This window comes from Oncorhynchus nerka, linkage group LG11, assembly GCF_034236695.1.
Source record: "Oncorhynchus nerka isolate Pitt River linkage group LG11, Oner_Uvic_2.0, whole genome shotgun sequence".
NCBI classification, from domain to species: domain Eukaryota; kingdom Metazoa; phylum Chordata; class Actinopteri; order Salmoniformes; family Salmonidae; genus Oncorhynchus; species Oncorhynchus nerka.
The window spans coordinates 65,792,586-65,813,729 of NC_088406.1; the positions used below are offsets into that span (position 1 = coordinate 65,792,586).

The 21,144-nt window shown below is 47.8% G+C and overlaps 1 protein-coding gene and 1 pseudogene across 4 annotated transcripts in view; one reads left to right on the forward strand and one right to left on the reverse strand.

Moving 5' to 3' along the window:
• The window catches only part of kdm2aa (lysine (K)-specific demethylase 2Aa), a 26,623-nt gene extending 18,719 nt beyond the window's left edge, over nt 1-7,904 (forward strand). For all 4 annotated transcript variants that reach the window (XM_065024775.1, XM_029673637.2, XM_065024776.1 and 1 more), the window contains 9 exons: nt 742-993; nt 1,352-1,486; nt 1,777-1,860; nt 2,746-2,778; nt 2,940-4,108; nt 4,835-4,998; nt 5,156-5,302; nt 5,568-5,783; nt 5,961-7,904. In XM_065024775.1, the coding sequence (XP_064880847.1) occupies nt 742-993; nt 1,352-1,486; nt 1,777-1,860; nt 2,746-2,778; nt 2,940-4,108; nt 4,835-4,998; nt 5,156-5,302; nt 5,568-5,783; nt 5,961-6,142 (2,382 nt within the window). In that variant the 3' untranslated portion in view covers nt 6,143-7,904. The remainder of the gene's footprint in view (nt 1-741; nt 994-1,351; nt 1,487-1,776; nt 1,861-2,745; nt 2,779-2,939; nt 4,109-4,834; nt 4,999-5,155; nt 5,303-5,567; nt 5,784-5,960) is intronic.
• On the reverse strand, nt 6,997-20,763 carry LOC115137542 (V-type proton ATPase 116 kDa subunit a 2-like; annotated as a pseudogene).
• Nucleotides 20,764-21,144: the final 381 nt, after the last annotated feature.

Sequence of the window (21,144 nt, forward strand, 5' to 3'; positions counted from 1 at the left end):
AGGCTTCAAGATCGTATTTTAGAACGTAGCGAGTCATGTTGGCAATAGAATACGCTTTCAAATGATGCCCACCTGACCCAGACTGCGGTTTCTAATTGAGATGTTTTTGGATAGCGTGAACCACAACAGTAATCGTGTGACGGCGCCCGGTGCAGGGCTGTGTTCCCGAACAAATCAACTACAAGTCCGCTTGCTCTAGTTCCTCAACGGCACAACTAGGAGAGCTCAAAAAATGACGTTTTTTTAAACATTTTTATAGTTGAAGTCTCTTCACATAAAAGTGCATTGAAATTCCAATGTTACTTTAAGTATCTAGATTACAGTAAACGTCAAGTTTAAATGTTGGGATTCCATCTTGTGTTGTCTTCAACTTTGGTTGAATCATTTTTCCATCATGTTCAAACTGTTGCTTTGAATAGTTGTTCTGTAAGAAACCTGTAGCCCTGTCCATATAGGCAAGTGTCACACACACACACACACATACTGTACATTGTCATAAGATGGAGTGCAAGTCATGCCACATTCTTAGACTGCTATATACCTCTCTTTAAATCCATGTACTTTTCTGACTCTTAAATCCAAGGGTGATTTAATCCACAGAGGGATGCTTTTCCAGACAGATTAAGCCCAGTGTTGGACTGTTGCCTTCGTCTCCCCCATTGATTTAAAAAAAAAATGTAAACATTTTTTTAAATTTTGAATTCACCTTTATCCCAATAATTCTCGTCCCCACCCTTCCAGCCGTCGTGGTACCAGCCCCCTCCCCCTCCTCCCCCGGTGGCTCGTCCCAAGCTGTCTGCCACGGTGGTGACCCCGCGACCCCAGAAGCCCGCCTCCTCCATGTCTGTGCTGCGGCGGCGGCGCGTGCGGTGTAAGCGCTGCGAGGCGTGTGTCAGGACGGAGTGCGGGGACTGTAACTTCTGCAGGGACATGAAGAAGTTCGGCGGGCCGGGGAAACTCAAACAAACCTGCGTGCTCCGACAGTGTCTGGCGGTGAGAGCGAGCGTCTGTGTGTGTGTGTGTGAGAGCGAGTAGGATGGTGTGTGAGCGAGGGAGTGGTTTGTTTGTGTGTGTGTGTGTGAGAGAGAGCGAGCGGGGGGGGGGTCGGGTCCATGTGTGTGTGTTTGGATGTGTGTGAGATGTTTCACCCGAACAGTAGAAGCATTGTCACTGTCTCCCTCTCTTTGCCAGCTGTGTGTATCACTTACTGCTTGCCTTTGATGCCTGGGTCCTTACTGTATCTCTTCTTCCCAGCTAGTATAGTGTGTGTGTGTGTGTGTGTGTGTTTGAGTCATTCTGACAGAATATACTAGTCTGTCAGTATATTAACTCCTCCCGTTCTCTCCCCCAGCCGGGTCTGCCCCTGTCAGTGGTGTGTGAGATCTGTGCAGAGGGGAACCAGGAGGGAGGAGAGGGGCCAGTCTTCGCCCTCACCCTCATGGAGTGTTCCAACTGTGCCCAGATAGCCCACCCCGCCTGCCTCAAGGTAACCCCGACACTCTCCTCAAACTATACCCTACCTTCAAGTTTCAGCTTGATTTCCCATATGTAATAAATGCATGTTTGAAATCTTACTCACCAGAGGTCTCACAATCAAATCGGCATTAAAACACACATCACTTTTTGTTGTTGTCTGACATCAGTACAGATGGAGGTTAAACTGTCCCTTGATCTCTCTGTTGGTTCTCAAACAAAATGCTCTACACTTCTCTGACCACCTCTCTCTTGCTCTCTCTGTCTCTCTACCTCTGTCTCTCTACCTCTCTGTCTCTCTAGGTAACAGGGGATGGTGTGGTGAATACAGATCTGCCCAGCTGCTGGGAGTGTCCCAAATGTGTTCTGGGAATCACAGACACTGAGGTAGACCCTCCTCTATCTACACACACACACACACACACACTGTGTCCCGGCTAGCTAACGGCCGTGACTCTCTCCCTGTGCTGTGTCAGTCTTCGGGCACCGATGATGATGACAGTGGGGCGTCCGTTGGCCTCGGCGCTGGCGTGAGCCCCCTCTCCGCCACCGCCCTCTCCTCCACCCAGGGGCCTCTAGGGGTCTCCATGGAGCCAGGCTCTGCTCCTGGGTTGGGGGACGAGGGCTGGGGCAGGGCGATACTGCTATACCCAGGGCTGGTTCCCAACCCCCCCTCCTCCTGGTTCTCTGAGAGGCGCCCCTTCCCTCCCCTGGGCAGCTACTACTAGAGCAGTACGGCCTCAAGCGGGCGGGGAGATGGGCAAGCGGGCGTAGGAAGAGGGTGAGAGGCCTACCGCCGCCACCGTCCTTCCCCCCCGCCCGTTACCTCATCATCACTCACCTATCACTGCTCTGACTGACGTGGGGAGGGGCTGGGGTAAACGTGGGGCTTTGGGCTCCACAAATACTGTCTGAATGTAGAAACCTTTGCTTTAGAGTTGATATCAGATACTTTATCTGTGCTGGTTTTCAGCTTGCCTGGCTTAATGGACTAATAGAAAAGTCTGGCACTCCAGGCAGACTCAAGACTTCAACTATTTGAACCTAGGTCTAGTCCATGTATTTGCGAGACGGTATTTGTGGAGCAGAAAGTGTTTGTAGCCTGAACAAAAGCCCAGTGCATGTGGAGGTTGAGCGAGAGAAACAGCAGCTTGTGATGTGAATGTGCTTGTCTGTCTTCAGTGCAGCAGGCATTATGTCAACAGAAATGTTACAGTATTCAATGAACAGTGAATTTCTGTTGCATTGATGTTTTTCTTTTTTTGATTTCAGGTGAAGGAGGACAAGAATAAAATGTTACACGCGGTAAGTATGGCAGCCAATAAAAAAATGTGTTCAATTAAACTGAAGACAGTTTTTCACCCTTTCCCTAAAGGATACTTCGCTCCCTCTCCTTTCCTCTCTCCTTTCCTTGCTCCTTTCCTCTGCCCTCTTTCATTTTCTCATTTCTCCCTCCTTCCTTCCAGAAACGCAAGTCTTCTTCGTATCTCGACGGCCGCATCGCCAAGATCTACCGTCGCCGTGGTCACAGCCGAGACGACGACGACTCGGGCAGCGATGATGACGATGACGATGAAGGTTCTAGGGGTGGAGGAGGCGGCGCGGGACAGAAGATGTCCGGGCCACGCCCTCGCGGCAGTGGCTCCGCCTCTCGGAGAGGCTATGGGACTGGGAGGCGGGGCATTTGGAGAGGCTCCTCCCACAGAGGAGGGGCAGGCCGCGGGAGTGGGCTTGCCCCTCACTCCTCCCTGAAGATGAGGCGCGGCAGAGGAGGGCTAGGGGCGGGCCGAGGGGATAGAGAGGGGGGGCGTAGGGAGAGGGGCGGGAGAGTGCGCCTCCGGGGAGGCACCAGGATGCAGAGACGCAGGGACGAGTCAGAGGATGATGATGATGATGACGACGAGGAAGATGACGACAGCGAGGAAGATCGGCAGCATCACCACCGGCAACGCCGCAGGAGGAGGAGAACGGACGACGATGAGGAAGACGATGATGAGGAAGACAGCTCGGCCCGGGACCTGGAGGGGGAGGATGAGGACGTAGCGGATGAAGACGAGGATGAGGAAGACGATGAGAACAGGTCAGACTCTGAACCAGAGCCTCCCGTCCTCCTGGTGTCTGACCTTAACGACGACCTCCTAAACGGCTCATACCTGACAGTGACCCTACAGCGCCCCCCCAGGGCCAAACGCCACCCCGGCTCCATCGTGCCCAAGCTGGAGGCCGCCATGTCTCCCAGAACCCACGGCGGCGGTCCAGGTTACGTCCAGCATAAAACCCTCGGGAAGACGCGGCACAAAAACGGCACGGTCGCCGCCGGCAACGGCCTGGCCCAGCCCGCCAAGAATCCAGTCGGCCGGCCGCCTCGTCACCGTATCAACAATCCCCACGGCGACACAGCAGACAGGGAAAGAGAGAGGGACACTGCCTCTCATTCCTACTCTGACTCCTCGGCCTCCCCCACCCCTCCTCCCCACTCCTCCCACTCTCCTTCCTCGCTCCTGTCGCTTCCCTCCTTCAAGGATGTAGGAAACGAGAAAGGAGGGGAGAAGGAGGTGTGGGTGGCGGTGTTCCGTTACCTGAGCCGAGCCGAGCTGGTTAGCTGTATGGCTGTCTGTAAGGCCTGGTACAAATGGTGAGTCACACAATGTCTGTCTGTCTAATTAGATTCCAATTCACAGCCATAAGCATGGCTTGTTAGTGATTGGGGGGGGAAATCTACACAGTTGCATATTGGGATATTATTTTTGGCGAAATATATTATTAACAATATCGCAATATTTTCTGCTAGTTGGCTTGTTCTCCATCTTTTTAAATATGGAGCCAATTTGTTTTCAGCACTTTATTTCCATGACTGATCCAAACTGCTTTCTCGTGGCTCTGTTGTCTCTTCAACAGACATCTATATGGTGAGCAATATGTTTGGAACATCGAATCGCAATAAAATGACCCTATCCAATCGCGTTACTTATAGAATCGCAGTCCATATCGTATCGGCACCTAAATATTGCGATCATATCGTGAGGTCCCTGGCAATTACCAGCCCTGCTTATTGTTTCTATAGACAAAGGAGTTTATTTCCTGTTTCTGGTTCAACGCAGCTTTGGGATATTTTCTTCCTTTTTAAAATGGCACATGACACTCTCCTTATTCTGTGGACCAAAGGGCACTTTCTGTGGGGCTTCTCCACGGCGCGTGTGGTTTTTACACCAGAGACAGGAGACAATCATGTCATTTTTAATGGATGAAAAATACTAAAGCTGCGTTGAAACAGAACCAGGAAACCTCCTTTTATCTGACATCCTCATCCTAACTATCCTCGTTTCTGTACCCCTCTCTTCCCTCTCCCTCCTCTCTGTAGGAGTTGTGACAAGCGTCTGTGGAGTGGTGTGGATGTATCGCGGTGTCCCTCCCTCTCCTCCCAGGCCGTGCAGGGCATCATCAAACGCCAGCCCACCTCCCTGGACCTTTCCTGGACCCCCGTGTCCAAGAAACAGATCACCCTGCTCATACACCGCCTGCCAGGTAGGACACACACACACATATATATATATATATATATATATATATATAAACTACTGCACAGACACACCAACAGTCTACACACACACACCTTACCATCACAAGTTGAATTAAAACCTTCTCCATCCTCTCTCTCTACCCCCCCCGTCTCTTCTCTCAGGTCTGAAGGAGTTGATGATAGCAGGTTGCTCCTGGTCGTCCATGTCAGCCCTGTCCACCCCCAGCCTGCCGTGCCTCCGTACCCTGGACCTGCGCTGGGCAGAGGGGGTCAAAGACACCCAGATCAGGGACCTGGTCATACCACCAGGTCACTCGTCAATACTGACTGACTAACAGGGGTGTTGGGAGTTAAACCTCTCTCCTTTTCCTACAGGCCGTTATGACTGCAGCAGGCCACTGGTGCCGTGTGTGTTTGACTATAGTAGTTTGAGGAATTATGTAGCTGCTTCACCTCCCCTATGATGAATGAATCTAGCGTTTTTAGGTGGTTGGGTTTGGTGAGTAAGTATTTTATATTGAATGGGGTGGGTGTGTGACGGTACTGAACGCATCTAACCCCTCTCTCCCTGCAGGCTGTGACAGTCGGTCTCGGCTGCGTGGCTGTGTGGCGCTGCGTCTAGCCGGCCTGGACATCAGTGACTCCACCCTGAGGCTGATTCTCCGTCACATGCCCCTGCTAGAGCGGCTGGACCTGGCCCACTGCAGGGACCTCACGGACCAGTCCATCTGCCTGCTCACCGCCGCCGGCACAAACACACGCAACACGCTCATGGAGATCAACCTCGCAGGTAGGCACGCACACCCATGGAATGCATAGAGATGAACCTTGAAGGTACACACAACCCACATGTGAATTTGCAATGGCTGAGATCAGCCTCGCAAGTACACACACACACACAGGCACTCATTTCCCTCATACAGGTTGTACACCTCTGTCTCAGCCCTCCTTCCCCCTCCTCCCCCAGGCTGTAACAAGCTGACGGACGGCTGTCTGGCGTACCTGAAGAGGGCGTCTGGCCTGGCGCTGCTGGACCTGCGGGGCTGCAAAGGTGTGACGCTGCGGGGCTGTGAGGGCTTCATCTCGGACCTCTCTCACTGCGTCCTGTTCTGTATGACGGAGGAGAAACTCATTCAGAGGATATCGTAAAACTCACCACGTTCTTACCCCTACGCAAGGGGCACGTAGAGACCCCGTGCCAGCCAGCCAGGCAGGGGGAGAGATGGGGAGCAGCCAACACCCCTCCCCCGAAAAGGAGAACAAACGCCCCCAAAAAAAGGAGGGCGAGCTAAAAACAAAAGTGAAAAGACGTTCCCACTCCTCACTTGGGATGAGAGGGGAGGATGAGGAGAGGGGAGGGGAGGATGGAGGGATGGTGTAAGGAGAGGGGAGAATGTGCTGTTGCAGCATCATGTTTATTAGGAGGGTTAGGAATGATATGGATAGCACAGAGACACTTGCTAGTGTTGTTCACGCAACAGGGCTGAAAATGGGAACCCTGGGCCTCCCGAGTGGTGCAGTGGTCTAAGGCACTGCATCGCAGTGCTAGCTGTGCCACTAGAGATTCTGGTTCAAGTCCAGGCTCAGTCGCAGCTGGACGTAACCGGGAGACCCATGAGGCGGCGCAAAATTGTCCCAGCGTCGTCCGGGTTAGGGGAGGGTTTGGCCGGCCATGATGTCCTTGTCCCATCACGCACTAGCGACTCCTGTGGCGGGCCGGGCACAATGCACGCTGACACGGTTGCCAGGTGTACGGTGTTTCCTCCGACACATTGGTGCGGCTGGCTTCCGGGTTAAGCGGGCATTGTGTCGAGAAGCAGTGCGGCTTGGTTGGGTTGTGTTTCTGAGGACGCACGACCTTCGCCTCTCCCGAGTCCGTACGGGAGTTGCAGCGATGAGACAAGACTGTAAACTACCAATTGGATACCACGAAATTGGGGAGAAAAAAGGTTGAACAAAGAAAATGGGAACCCTATGGATTGAATGTGGGTTTTTGTGCAACATGGTCTACATGAAGTGGAGTGAATCAGGGTTTAGGTTTCGGAAGGGGACTGGGGAAGACCCAGACATGACTGGTGTGTCCCACTAGGTCCAGACTCTATGCCACACTGTCCAACACTTCCACGGACTCCTTGGGGAAACCGAGCCGTCGGGACTCGGAAGCACCGAGGGGGTGGTGATGATGATGAAATGCAAACGGGTGCCAACACGTTCCTGGAACCCCCCCCATTTCGGCTCTCATTGTCTCAGCTCTTCTTTTCGCGCCATCCTCACCTCTGTTCCATACGCTTACAGCCATGAGTTTTGTTGGATAAAAAACGTACTGTATCTCTCATTGGTTACATCCAAAACGGAACCCTGTTCCTCATAGTGCACTACTACAGAGCCCTGGTCAAAGGTAGTACTCTATATATGGAATAGGGTGCTATTTGGGACGAATACGTTGTTTCTCTTCAGTTTTACTTGACTCCATTTCTGACTACCAGCCACTACAGGTCTTAACTTTGCTTCTTTGAATTCCCTCATTTGACCGACTATTTTCCTCCTGTCATTTTAACGTCTTTCCCTTCTGTCAGTCTTTTTACAGGTGTAATGTTTTGTTCCTCCCTCAGTCTCTGTCCCCTATAATTTTATTGTTAACAATGTTGAACCGGGGGCTCTTGGGTTGGGTGCGTCGCAAATGTCACCCTAGACCCAATATAGTGCACTTACTTTTGAAAAGTATATAGGGAATAGGGTACTATTTGGGACGTGATCTTGGTGAATTGTTTTGGTTGCCCTACTGCAGTTGCTCAATGGGACTGTAATGTGCCTGTAGCATTGCAATCAATTATATAATTATTTTCTGAAATGTTTTATTTTGTGGTTTTTACAAGAAAGAAAAAAAATTAAAACAAAAATCTGAAATGAATAGTGTGTGTGCACGTCTTGATTGAAATTATGTTGAGGTCAGTTGCCAAGTACAGTGCCAGTCAAAAGTTTGGACACACCTACTCATTCAAGGGTTTTTCTTAATTTTTACTATTTTCTACAATATAGAATAATAGTGAAGATGTGACACATGGAATCATGTAGTAACCAAAAATGTGTTAAACAAATAAATAATAAAACCCTTACACAGCCTGGAGGTGTGTTGGGTCATTGTCCTGTTGAAAAACAAATGATAGTCCCACTAAGCACAAACCAGATGGGATATCGCTGTAGAATGCTGTGGTAGGTTGGTTAAGTGTATCTTGAATTCTAAATAAATCACTGACCATGTCACCAGCAAAACACCATCACACCACCACCTCCATGCTTCACAGTGGGAATCACACATGCTGAGATCATCCGTTCACCTACACTGCGTCTCACAAACACAGCAGTTGGAACCAAAAATCTCACACTTGGGACTCATCAGACCAAAGGACAGATTTCCACCGGTCTAATGTCCATTGCTCGTGTTTCTTGGTCCAAGCAAGTCTCTTCTTATTATTTGAAAGCGGTATATAAAACAACTTCATACATGCTTCTGTTGGGTAAATATCTATGTAGGTAGAGTACTTCCTCTGTAACAATGTCCTATAGAGGGTTCAGGTTGGAGGAGAAGGAGAAAGTGTTGAGCTTGTATCCCGTTCCACTGTAGAACTTATTCTGGTCCTCCACCCTGGGAAGAAAGACAATGGGAATATTAGGGATGGAGAATGGAGTGGTGTAAAGGACGTCACGCTGCTTATTCTGCAACTCCACCCTGGGAAGAAAGACGATGGGAATATTAGGGATGGAGAATGGAGTGGTGTAAAGGACGTCACGCTGCAACTCCACCCTGGGAAGAAAGACGATGGGAATATTATGGATGGAGAATGGAGTGGTGTAAAGGACGTCACGCTGCTTATTCTGCAACTCCACCCTGGGAAGAAAGACGATGGGAATATTAGGGATGGAGAATGGAGTGGTGTAAAGGACATCACGCTGCAACTCCACCCTGGGAAGAAAGACGATGGGAATATTATGGATGGAGAATGGAGTGGTGTAAAGGACATCACGCTGCTTATTCTGCAACTCCACCCATGGAAGAAAGACGATGGGAATATTAGGGATGGAGAATGGAGTGGTGTAAAGGACGTCACGCTGCTTATTCAGCGACTACCACTTCCTCCTGACATGACTCGCGCTGAGGCTCGAACCAAGGACCTCTGCTTTGCTAGCACACGTGACTGCGCTCCCGAAGCGTCTTACCAGTCCGCGCCACCGACACGGTTCACAATTCTGCGACACTTCGGGCTGAGACGTTTCATACATCCCCGTGTGTGTTGTGTTGGGCGTGGGATACAAATCCACTGGTTGTGTGTGCATTATTTCATGTGTTTGTACGCCTGTGTGAGGGTGAGAGATGGAAGACATCGATAGGTCATTCACATACCGTTGCCCAAGAGAAATGGAACACATTGTGACCCACCAGTGCAATCTGAGCGCGTGCAGGAAGGCGGACAGCCCCTCCATGACGAGCAGGACGGAGACGGTGAGTGTGGCAAAGAAGGAAAAGATGACGGCTAGAACTACAGATCCCATGTAGCCCTGCCACGACAGGCTGATGCGTATCACCATCACCCATAGCACCTCCGACAGCTCTGCAACACACACACACAACTGGTATTATGCCGTGTTCAAAGCAACTGGGAACTCTGAAATCTCTGACTTCAGTGCGTTCGAGACAACTGGGAACTCGGAAAAAAACTAGCTTAGACTGAAAAATTGTTTTGAATATTCATCCAAGTCAGAATTCCAGGACGGAAACTCTGTCATCTTTCTAGAGCTTCTGAAGCTCACATGATTTGATCTCGTTTTTTTTTCAAAGTTCTCCGTTGTCTTGAAAGAACCAGTATGCAAAAAGCATACAAATACATGTGGGCTCTTTTTTATATAGAGTACCAGTCAAAAGTTTGGACACCTGCTCATTCAAGGGTTTTTCTTTATTTTTACTATTTTCTACAGTGAAGACAAACTAGGAAATTTAACACATGGAATCATGTAGTAACCCAAAAAGTGTTAAATCAAAATATATTTTAGATTCTTCAAAGTAGCCACCCTTTGCCCTGATGACAGCTTTGCACACATGGCATTCTCTCTCTTCATGAGAAATGCTTTTCGAAGCGTCTTGAAGGAGTTCCCACATATGCTGAGCACTTACTGGGCACTTGTTGGTTGCTTTTCCTTCACCTTGCGGTCCAACTCATCCCAAACCATCTCAATTGGGTTGAGGTCGGGTGATTGTGGAGGCCAGATCATCTGATGCAGCACCATCACTCTCCTTGGTCAAATAGCCCTTGAGGTGTGTTTGGGGTCATTGTCCTGTTCAAAAACAAATGCTAATCCCACTAAACGCAAATTGCTGCAGAATGCTGTGGTAGCCATGCTGGTTAAGTGTGTCTTGAATTCTAAATAAATCACTGACCATGTCACCAGCAAAACACCATCGCACCACCACCTCCATGCTTCACAGTGGGAATCACACATGCTGAGATCATCCGTTCACCTACACTGCGTCTCACAAACACAGCGGTTGGAACCAAAAATCTCAAACCTGGGACTCATCAGACCAAAGGACAGATTTCCACCGGTCTAATGTCCATTGGTCGTGTTTCAGGGAGGTGATCAATAACCTAATGGTCACTCTGACAGAGCTTTAGAGTTCCTCTGTGGAGATGGGAGAACCGTCCAGAAGGACAACCATCTCTGCACCACTCCACCAATCAGGCCTTTATGGTAGAGTGGCAAGACAGAAACCAGCCCTCAGTAAAAGGCACATGACAGCCACTTGGAGTTTGTGAGACGCAGAGACGCAAACTCGGTCTCAACTTTTAAGTCTTTACTGAAGACTCATTTCTTCAGTGGGTCATATGATTGAGTGTAGTCTGGCCCAGGAGTGTGAAGGTGAACAGAAAGGCTCTGGAGCAACGAACCGCCCTTGCTGTCTCTGCCTGGCCGGTTCCCCTCTTTCCACTGGGATTCTCTGCCTCAAACCCTATTACAGGGGCTGAGTCACTGGCTTACTGGTACTCTTTCATGCCGTCCCTAGGAGGGGTGCGTCACTGAGGTGATCTTCCTGTCCGGGTTGGCGCCCCCACCCCCCCCCCCACCCTTGGGTTGTGCCGTGGCGGAGATCTTTGTGGGCTATACTCTGCCTTTTCTCCGGATGGTAAGTTGGTGGTTGAAGATATCCCTCTAGTGGTGTGGGGGCTGTGCTTTGGGAAAGTGGGTGGGGTTATATCCTTCCTGTTTGGCCCTGTCCGGGGGTGTCATCGGATGGGGCCACAGTGTCTCCTGACCCCTCCTGTCTCAGCCTCCAGTATGTATGCTGCAGTAGTTTATGTGTCGGGGGGGCTAGGGTCAGTTTGTTATATCTGGAGTACTTCTCCTGTCTTATCTGGTGTCCTGTGTGAATTTAAGTATGCTCTCTCTAATTCTCTCTTTCTCTCTCTCGGAGGACCTGAGCCCTAGGACCATGCCTCAGGACTACCTGGCATGATGACTCCTTGCTGTCCCCAGTCCACCTGGCCGTGCTGCTGCTCCAATTTCAACTGTTCTGCCTGCGGCTATGGAATCCTGACCTGTTCACCGGACGTGCTACCTGTCCCAGACCTGCTGTTTTCAACTCTCTAGAGACAGCAGGAGTGGTAGAGAGACTTTTAATGATCGGCTATGAAAAGCCAACTGACATTTACTCCTGAGGTGTTGACTTGCTGCACCCTCGACAACTACTGTGATTATTATTATTTGACCATGCTGGTCATTTATGAACATTTGAACATCTTGGCCATGTTCTGTTATAATCTCCACCCGCCACAGCCAGAAGAGGACTGGCCACCCCTCATAGCCTGGTTCCTCTCTAGGTTTCTTCCTAGGTTTTGGCCTATCTAGGGAGTTTTTCCTAGCCAACACCTGCATTGCTTGCCGTTTGCATTGCTCAGCACTCTGAGATATCAGCTGATGTACGAAGGGTTATATAAATACATTTGAAACAAGCATCTAAAGACTCTCGGACCATGAGAAGCAAGATTCTGTGGTCTGATGAAACCAAGATGGAAGTCTTTGGCCTGAATGCCAATCGTCACATCTGGAGGAAACTGGAACCCTCCCTACGGTGAAGCATGGTGGTGGCAGCATCATGCTGTGGGGATGTTTTTCAGCGGCAGGGACTGGGAGACTAGTCAGGATTGAGGGAAAGATGAACAGAGTAAAGTACAGAGAGATCCTTGATGAAAACCTGCTTCAGTTCCTCAGACTGTGGCCAAGGTTCACCTTCCAACAGGACAATGACCCTAAGCACACAGCCAAGACAACGCAAGAGTGGCTTCGGGACAAGTCTCTGAATGTCCTTGAGTGGCCCAGCCAGAGCCCAGACTTGAACCCGATCGAACATCTCTGGAGAGACTTGAAAATAGCTGTGCAGCAATGCTCCCCATCCAACCTGACAGAGCCTGAGAGGATCTCCAGAGAAGAATGGGAGAAACACCCCAAATACAGGGGTGCCAAGCTTGAAGCGTCATACCCAAGACGACTCAATGCTGTAATCGCTGCCAAAGGTGCTTCAACAAAGTACTGAGTAAAGGGTCTGAATATTTCTAAAAACCTGTTTTTGCTTTGTAATTATGGGGTATTGTGTGTAGATTGATGATGGGGGAAAAAAACTGATGTAATCCATTATAGAATAAGGCTGTAATGTAACAAAATGTGGAAAGAGTCAAGGGGTCTGAATAATTTCTGAAGGCACCATCAGTGGGTCAGGAGTTATAGGTACTTATGTTATATTGGATATTGCATTCAAAATAGCATCCCGATAGCCTTTTAGTTTTGGACACAACCAGAACATTCTGTATGTCAATGAGCTGCAGTGTTATGTTGACATCGTTCACATTTGGGGTCAACTTGGGAATAGAATGTGGGCTCTCTTTCGATTGCTTAAAGGTGATAGACGAAGGGTTTCCTGTTTACAACAAACAACCTTCGTCTTCTCCTTGTCTCCTGCTCTTCATCTATTCTGATTAGAAAATACTTGACAGGTGAAAGAAAACCATGTGATGGAAGCTCATCATTAGTCTCGCTTTCACCTGGTCAGTTCTTTCAGATCAGTGCCACAAAGGATGGATTTGAAAAACAATTGAGACGTGTGTAGATAAAGTAGGAGACTTCAATTTTTGTTTCTCTGTGTGTGTGTGTTAGATGTTTGGGTCTGTGTGGCCTGTCTGTGCCAGTGTGTGTGTGTGTGTGTGACTCACGTGCATGTGCGAGGCTGAGGGCCCACAGTCGTAGATAGGAAGCTGTGTTGGAGATGCAGCCTAGACAGTACTCTATAGTGTGGATGGCCTGGTGCATGAACACATCCGCTGTATCAAACTCCTGCAGGGGAGGAGAGAAAGGGTTTAAACCAGAATCCCAAATCAACACTTAGCCCTGGTCCATATTCAATAGACACCAAACAAATACAACAACAAAAAAACTGATCGAAACCAGGAGGGACTACCTCGTCCAATAAGAAACACACATTTTCGTTTTCAGTTGAAAAACCTTTTGCTACGGTTTAAATTAATTTACACGACCCAGTTTCCTCACATGAACCGTCCTACTTTCTACCCCTCCCTCTCCCTCCTCACCTCCTCCTCCTCTCTGGGTCCTCCTTCCTCCTTGCAGTGCGTTGATGGAGCTGGTGTCCGTCGCTCTTCTCCCTGTCTCATACACACACACACACACACACGTGGCATCTATAATTTACAGTAGAGGGCTGAGCTATAGAACCGATGACTCAGTAGAGTAAACAGACTTCATGTCTCAATCACACACACACAAACATAACTGTTTGCATATGTTACAAACGCTGTCAGACTCCTTTGCTTACTTGCAAAAATGTAGTTACTCACTTCCAGACCCTGTCTCTTTCAGTCTGTCTCCCGCTCTCTCTCAAACACACCCTTACCCCTATGGTGTTGGCTCTTCTCCTGTGGTTGTAGTAGAGATGGTTTCCCTAGTAACAGGACAGGCACTGACGCCAGAGCTACCACCACCAGGACCCTCTGGACTATCATCTAGAGAGGGGAGTGGGGGGGGTAGCGAGAAAGAGGGCGGGATAGAGGAGAAACAGACATTCATTAAAGTTGTCCATTGCTAGAGTTTAATGCAGCTAGACGGACAGGACAGCTATGCTCACCTATCCACAATCACGTGTGAGCGTGCGCATGTCTGTCTGCCGGCACACGTGTGCGCGTGCTCCTCACCTGTCCGCGGTAGAGGGGCGGATTATCCTCATTCTCAGTGAACAGGAACATATCTATGAAGTGTATGAGGATGCTGGGGGCCCGGTCTGAGTCCTGGGGGCTGAACGCCAGCCACTTCAACACCACCATGAAGACCAGGTAGCCAAACAGACACTGCATGAACAAACAGCTCTGGGATCAGTACCAGGAACACACTGCTCAGCTGGTTCAAGTGACTGGAGGGAGAGAGACAAAGAACATGACTTTTTGATCAGATGTGTAACTAAGATCTCCTTGGAAAAGAGTGGGTTCATTATAATACAAACTCAATTCAGTGTAGGGTTGGAAGATGTAGACTATATGCAAATCACAGATGATTGTTACAGTATGGTTGTAGTGTGTGTGTGTGTGTCTCGTACATGTAGTTGAAAAAGGAGAGGCAGACTCCGAAAGTCATGTGGACGACCCCGATGATAACGGACATCTTCATCTTGTATGAGTTCAGGAACGTCAGGTGGTTGTTGGCCAGCCGCCAGATCTACAGGTCAAAGGTCAGAAAACAGAGCACAACAGACACTGTTTTGGAATGTGTCGAATTCAAGTATTCCGCAAACACGAACGTTTCTTTACGTTTAGTTGGTTTCTCTTTTCATGTCTTGTTTAAAGCAGCACAGTACCTAACATATTTGTACAGTTATAGGCCTGAGCCTGCTAGTAATTGCCATTGTAGTGCAATAAAAGGAAATGGAATTGCGTAACGTTAATGCAATTTGGGGCGGCAGGTGGCCTAGTGGTTAAAGCGTTGGACTAGTAACCGAAAGGTTGCAAGATCGAATCCCTGAGCTGACAAGGTAAAAATCTGTCGTTCTGCCCCTGAACAAGGCAGTTAACCCACTGTTCCTAGGCCGTCATTGAAAATAATAATTTGTTCTTAACTGACTTGCCTAGTTAAATTTTAAGAATTAAAAACACCATGTTTTCATTTGACTCACTCCTGAAAAGCATTGATCACTGAGCATCACTGTTTCCAGAGCCTACTCACTCCAAAGCTGCGTAGAAGAGAACTTAGATACATTTACATTTAAGTCATTTAGCAGACGCTCTTATCCAGAGCGACTTACATGTTGCATGGGAGTTTCCAGTGCCAGCTCATTCAGTATGGAACAAAGACATTGAATGGGAAAATAGACAAAACTGATACAGATCAAAAGATGGATGGATGTAGTTTAGAGTTAGTTACCGGGTCGATGCCAAATGGATAGGGTCCCTGGAACAATCCGGTCACGTTTGGGTCCAGAGTAAGATACTGGTTCTCCCTCAGAGTCTCATCACTCACACAGGATGGAGAGGACAATATTAGTGTGTGTGTGTATGCATACAGTACCAGTCAAAACTTTGGACACGCCTACTCATTCAATGGTTTTTCTATGAAATAACACATATAGAATCATGTAGTAACTTAAAAAAGTGTTAAAAAAATAAAAAATCTATTTAGATTTTGGATTCTTCAAAGTAGCCACCCTTTGCCTTGATGACAGCTTTACTCTTGGCATTCTGTCTACCATCTTGATGAGAAATGCTTTTCCAACAGTCTTGAAGGAGTTCCCACATATGCTGAGCACTTGTTGGCTGCTTTTCCTTCACCTTGCGGTCCAACTCATCCCAAACCATCTCAATTGGGTTGAGGTCGGGTGATTGTGGAGGCCAGATCATCTGATGCAGCACCACGTCACTCTCCTTCTTGGTCAAATAACCCTTACACAGCCTGGAGGTGTGTTTTGCATCATTGTCCTTTTGAAAAACAAATGATAGTGGGACTAAGTGTAAACCAGATGGAATGACATATCACTGATGTGGTCGCCATGCTGGTTAAGTGTGCCTTGAATTCTTAATAAATCACAGACAGTGTCACCAGCAAAGCACCCCCACATGCTTCACAGTGGGAACCACATATGCAGAGATCATTCGTTCACCTACTCTGCGTCTCACAAAGACACGGCTGTTGGAACCAAAAATCTATAACTTGGACTCATCAGACCAAAGGACAGATTTCCACCGGTCTAATGTCCATTGCTAGTGCTTCTTGGTCCAAGCAAGTCTCTTCTTCTTATTGGTGTCCTTTAGTAGTGGTTTCTTTGCAGCAATTTGACCATTAAGGCCTGATTCACAGTCTCCTCTGAACAGTTGATGTTGAAATGTGTCTGTTACTTGAACTCTGAAGCATTTATTTGGGCTGCAATTTCTGAGGCTGGTAACTCAAATTATCCTCTGCAGCAGAGGTAACTCTGGGTCTTCCTTTCCTGTGGCGGTCCTCATGAGAGCCAGTTTCATCATAGCGCTTGATGGTTTTTGCGACTGCACTTCAAGAAACTTTCAAAGTTCTTCAAATTTTCCGGATTGGCCGACCTTCATGCTTTAAAGTTATGATGGACTGTCGTTTTTCTTTGCTTTCTTAAGCTGTTCTTGCCATAATATTGACTTGGTCTTTTACCAAATAGGACTATCTTCTGTATACCACCCCTACCATGTCACAACACAACTGATGGGCTCAAACGCATTAAGGAAAGAAATTCCACAAATTAACTTTTAACAAGGCACACGTTAATTGAAGTGCATTCCAGGTGACTACCTCATGAAACTGGTTGAGAGAATGCCAAGAGTGTGCAAAGCTGTCATCAAGGCAAAGGGTGGCTACTTCTAATATAAAATATAGTTTGATTTGTTTAACACTTTTTTTGGTTACTACATGATTTCATATGTGTAATGTCATCGTTCTGACGTCGTCACTATTATTCCACAATGTAGAAAATAGTACAAGTAAAGAAAACCCCTGGAATGAGTTGGTGTGTCCAAACTTTTGACTGGTACTGTAGGTGTGTGTATCCATTTACCTCCAGTTGTAGTGTTGGAACATAGGTTGCAGGCGCCATCCCGAGGGGAAGGGGCTGAGGCCTCTACTGAAACACTTGTTGTACACAGCTCCGGTGTAGATAGAGAAAAGACCCATCAGCAGAATCAGATACCGACCATCTGGCAGATCTGGGACAGGGGGAGATGCTCTTCAATTGGATGAGGTCAAGAGGGGTACAGTGTGTCGCTGGGCCAGTTGAAATACTTTATTTTCCAACACACATTTCACTCATTTCCTCTTCCCGGGAAGAGGCTCTAGCATCAGCTCCAGTCCTCTGGTCTTTCTCCTGTAGTACCATTCACGAGGAGAGTGGTAAAGGTGTGTGTACCTCGTTGTCGTTGGTCCTGAGTTTGAGGTCTCTCTCCTGCAGCACCATCCAGAGAGCGGCCATGGTCATGAGGAGGCCGTGGCCCACGTCCCCAAACATCACCGCAAACAGGAAGGGGAAGGTGATAATGGTGTACACCGCTACGGACGGAGACACAGGAGGGACAAACACAAAAATCATACAGAGAAAGAGTTAGGGTTGACAGAGTTGGGGGATGCCTGTTTTGTTTGCTGGTGTGTGTGTGTATACCTGGGTTGACCTCTCTGTATCTGGCAACACCGTATGCGTCTACGATGCTCTGGAAGCCGGCTGTGAAGGAGTTGGTGTGGAAGAGGGTGGGAGGAGGGGTGCTTGGGTCCGGGAGGCAGTTATAGAACGAGTCCACACCACTATCGTTCTTCTCTCTCCTCCACTGGGGGAGAGAGAGAGAATTATACCTGTTATTGCCTAAAGCAGTGGTTCCCAAACGTTTTATAGTCCCTTACCCCTTCAAACATTCAACATCCAGCTGGGTAACCCCTCTAGCACCAGGTTCAGCGGGGTCAACATTTTCAGCTTCCAGGAATTGTGTACAGATCCTTGCAACATGGGGCCATGCATTATCATGCTGAAACATGAGGTGATGAAGGAGGATGAATGGCACGACAATGGGTCTCAGGATCTCGTCATGGTATCTCTGTGCATTCAAATAACCATTTGTAAAATGCAATTGTGTTTGTTGTCCGTAGCTTATGCCTTCCCATACCATAACCCCACCGCCAACATGGGGCACTCTGTTCACAACGTTGACATCAGCAAATTGCTCTCGCACACGATGCCACCGGGATTCATCCGTGAAGACCACACTTCCCCAGCGTGCCAGTGGCCATCGAAGTTGAGCATTTTCACGCTGGAGTCAGTTACAATGCCAAACTGCAGTCAGGTCAAGACCCTGGTGAGGACGATGAGCACATTGGAGGCGGCTTATGGTAGAGAAATTAACATTAAATTCTCTGGCAACAGCTGTGCTGGACATTCCTATAGTCAGCATGCCAATTGCACGCTCCCTCAAAACTTGAGACATCTGTGGCATTGTGTTGTGTGACAAATCTGCACATTTAAGAGTGGTCTTTTATTGTCCCCAGCACAAGGTGCACCTGTGTAATTATCATGCTATTTAATAATCTTCTTGATATGCCACACCTGGTAGGTGGATGGATTATCTTGGCAATGAGAAATGCTCACTAACAGGGATATAAACCAATTTTCGAGAAATACGATTTTTGTGTGTATCGAACATTTCTGGAATTTTTTATTTCAGCTCATGAAAATTGGGACCCACACATATTTTTGGTCAGTATACTTAATTATCTTAACTAAAAACATTTTACCAGTAGTCACGGCTGGCCCTAGCCTTTTGTGGGCCCTAAGCGAGATTTGATTTTGACAGTGGAGAGTTCTACACATTTAGCAAATGTTGCAGTTTTAAAGCAAGTTTTCTGCAATTTTACAAATTTTGCCATGGGGTTTAGAGAAAATGTAGCAATTCTATAACCGATTTCATGCAATTCTACCCATTTTGCAATGGAGTGGAGATACATTTGTGCAGTTTTAAGCAATTTTTGTGCAATTCTGCACATTTTGACATGACTTATGACATGACTTAATATATCTGAGTGAGAGGGACAAACAAAATCTATGTGGGCCCCCTTGAAGTCAGGGCCCCTGGGCAAGTGCCCTGCGTGCCCAGTCGGTATGCAGTCAAAATTATGAGCTGACATGAATAATTGAGTGACTGTCAGTGACTGAAATAAGAAGAGAAAAACTGCGGATGCATAACCAAATTTAGAAATTGCACCTTGTATAATCTACTATTCTACTATTCTAACTCGCAACAGTAAGTTGAGACCCTGACTGAGTTCCTAAAAAAAGAAATGTTTTTAGAAATTGATCCGAGGGCCTACAAAAGAAAGAGAAAGAGAGAGTAGGGAGGGGCAACTGGTGGCTTCTCTATCTCCTCCCCTCCCTCCTCCTCCTCTCTCACCGTTCCCTCTATCAGGGCGCTCTGCAGCTTGCTGACGGGACACCAGGCCTCAGTGTTCAGACACTTGTCAGTGACGGAGGGGCTGCAGAGGTTGAGCACGGCCTGGACAGCCTTACACTTCTGGACCCGCACCTTCCACTGGGGCAGCAGGGCCACCGAGCGACACAACAGCTGCTGCAGGTAGTGTTTCCGTCTGGGAGAGGACCTGAGGGAAACCATGGAGGGAAGGAAGGGATTTAATAAACACAGAATACATAGAATTCATAGAAATAGAACGAGAACCATTCTAGTGATATGGACAGAACACCTTCCACTGGGGCAGAACCTCCTGTCTGGGAGACCTGAAATAAATCATGGAGAGAAGAAAGGGGTTAACAAACCTGGGTGGTGCCATAGAAGTAGAACAGATAGAGCAGGTGTAGCCTGATATCCACCCAACATTGTTGACGACTGACGGAGACATGGAAAACTGAGAGATAATGACAGTTCCAGCTCAAAATGATCTTGTTAGTCTCTGTCCATCTCTCTCTCTCAATCTCTCTTTTCTTACCGTTTTGATGTCTACTATCCTTCCCTGCAGCCCGTGCAGAATCTTCTCTCTCCATCGTGTCCTCTGGGTAGTCAAAGGTGTGGGTGTGGAAACTGAGAGAGGGACAGAAGAAGAAAGCGAGGAAAGAAAGAGAGAAAGATAGAGAAGGGGTAAGAAAAAAAAGGACACCAAGAATCATTAGATTAGACAATAAATTCAACATTCCAACAACATGGAACTGAAAATTGTTATAAGCTTTGGACCTGCTCTCACTAACCAATCACAGATCTTCTTGACTTTCTGTCCAATCTGTTCGCCCCAGAAAGAGATGAGGAAGACTGTCCACTGGACCATCTCGCCCTGTGATTGATCGCAAAGAATTAAGTAAGGAAGTGGGATTTAGAAGGGGGGGGGAAACATATTTTTGCTTATTGTCAGGCAAGGGAAATACATCCAATCTTCATAACGGAACACTCATAATAATATGATCCTCCAACAATATTTCCTTTACTCGTCCATCTTTATTCCTTATTTCCTTCCCTCCTTGCATTCCTCCGTCTTATCTCCCCCCTTTCATTTCTTACCGTTTCAGGACTCTCCAGCCTCTCGTCCATCTCCCTGAAGTCGACGATGATGTAACCGCGGCACCCTCGCCATAGCAGCCGCTCAAACGACGGAACCTTCCACGGGTGGACCACGCCAGACACAAAACTGGGAAGGAGGCGGAAGAAGACAAGTGAGGGAATATATCAGGTAACACCTCATTTGGATAGTCCATCTGTCTACAGACTATCAGTAACATTTCAACCAGCTATCTTCTAACCCTTATTCTAAACCTAACCTTAACCCTTACTCTAACCCTAACTTTAACCCTTAACCTAACCTTAGCAAGCAGTTGCTCATCAACTGATAGTTTGTTGATAGTATGACCATCTACAGATTGAAAATCCGGACTATCAAAATAAAGTGTGACCAAATATCTTTCATTTTTTCTCCTCTTGACTGGTAGTGTTCCAAATGGCACCCTATTCACTATATGTAACCTTTTATTTAACTAGGCAAGTCAGTTAAGAACTCATTCTTATTTACAATGACGGCATACCGTCACCAACCTTAACCAACCATGTTGT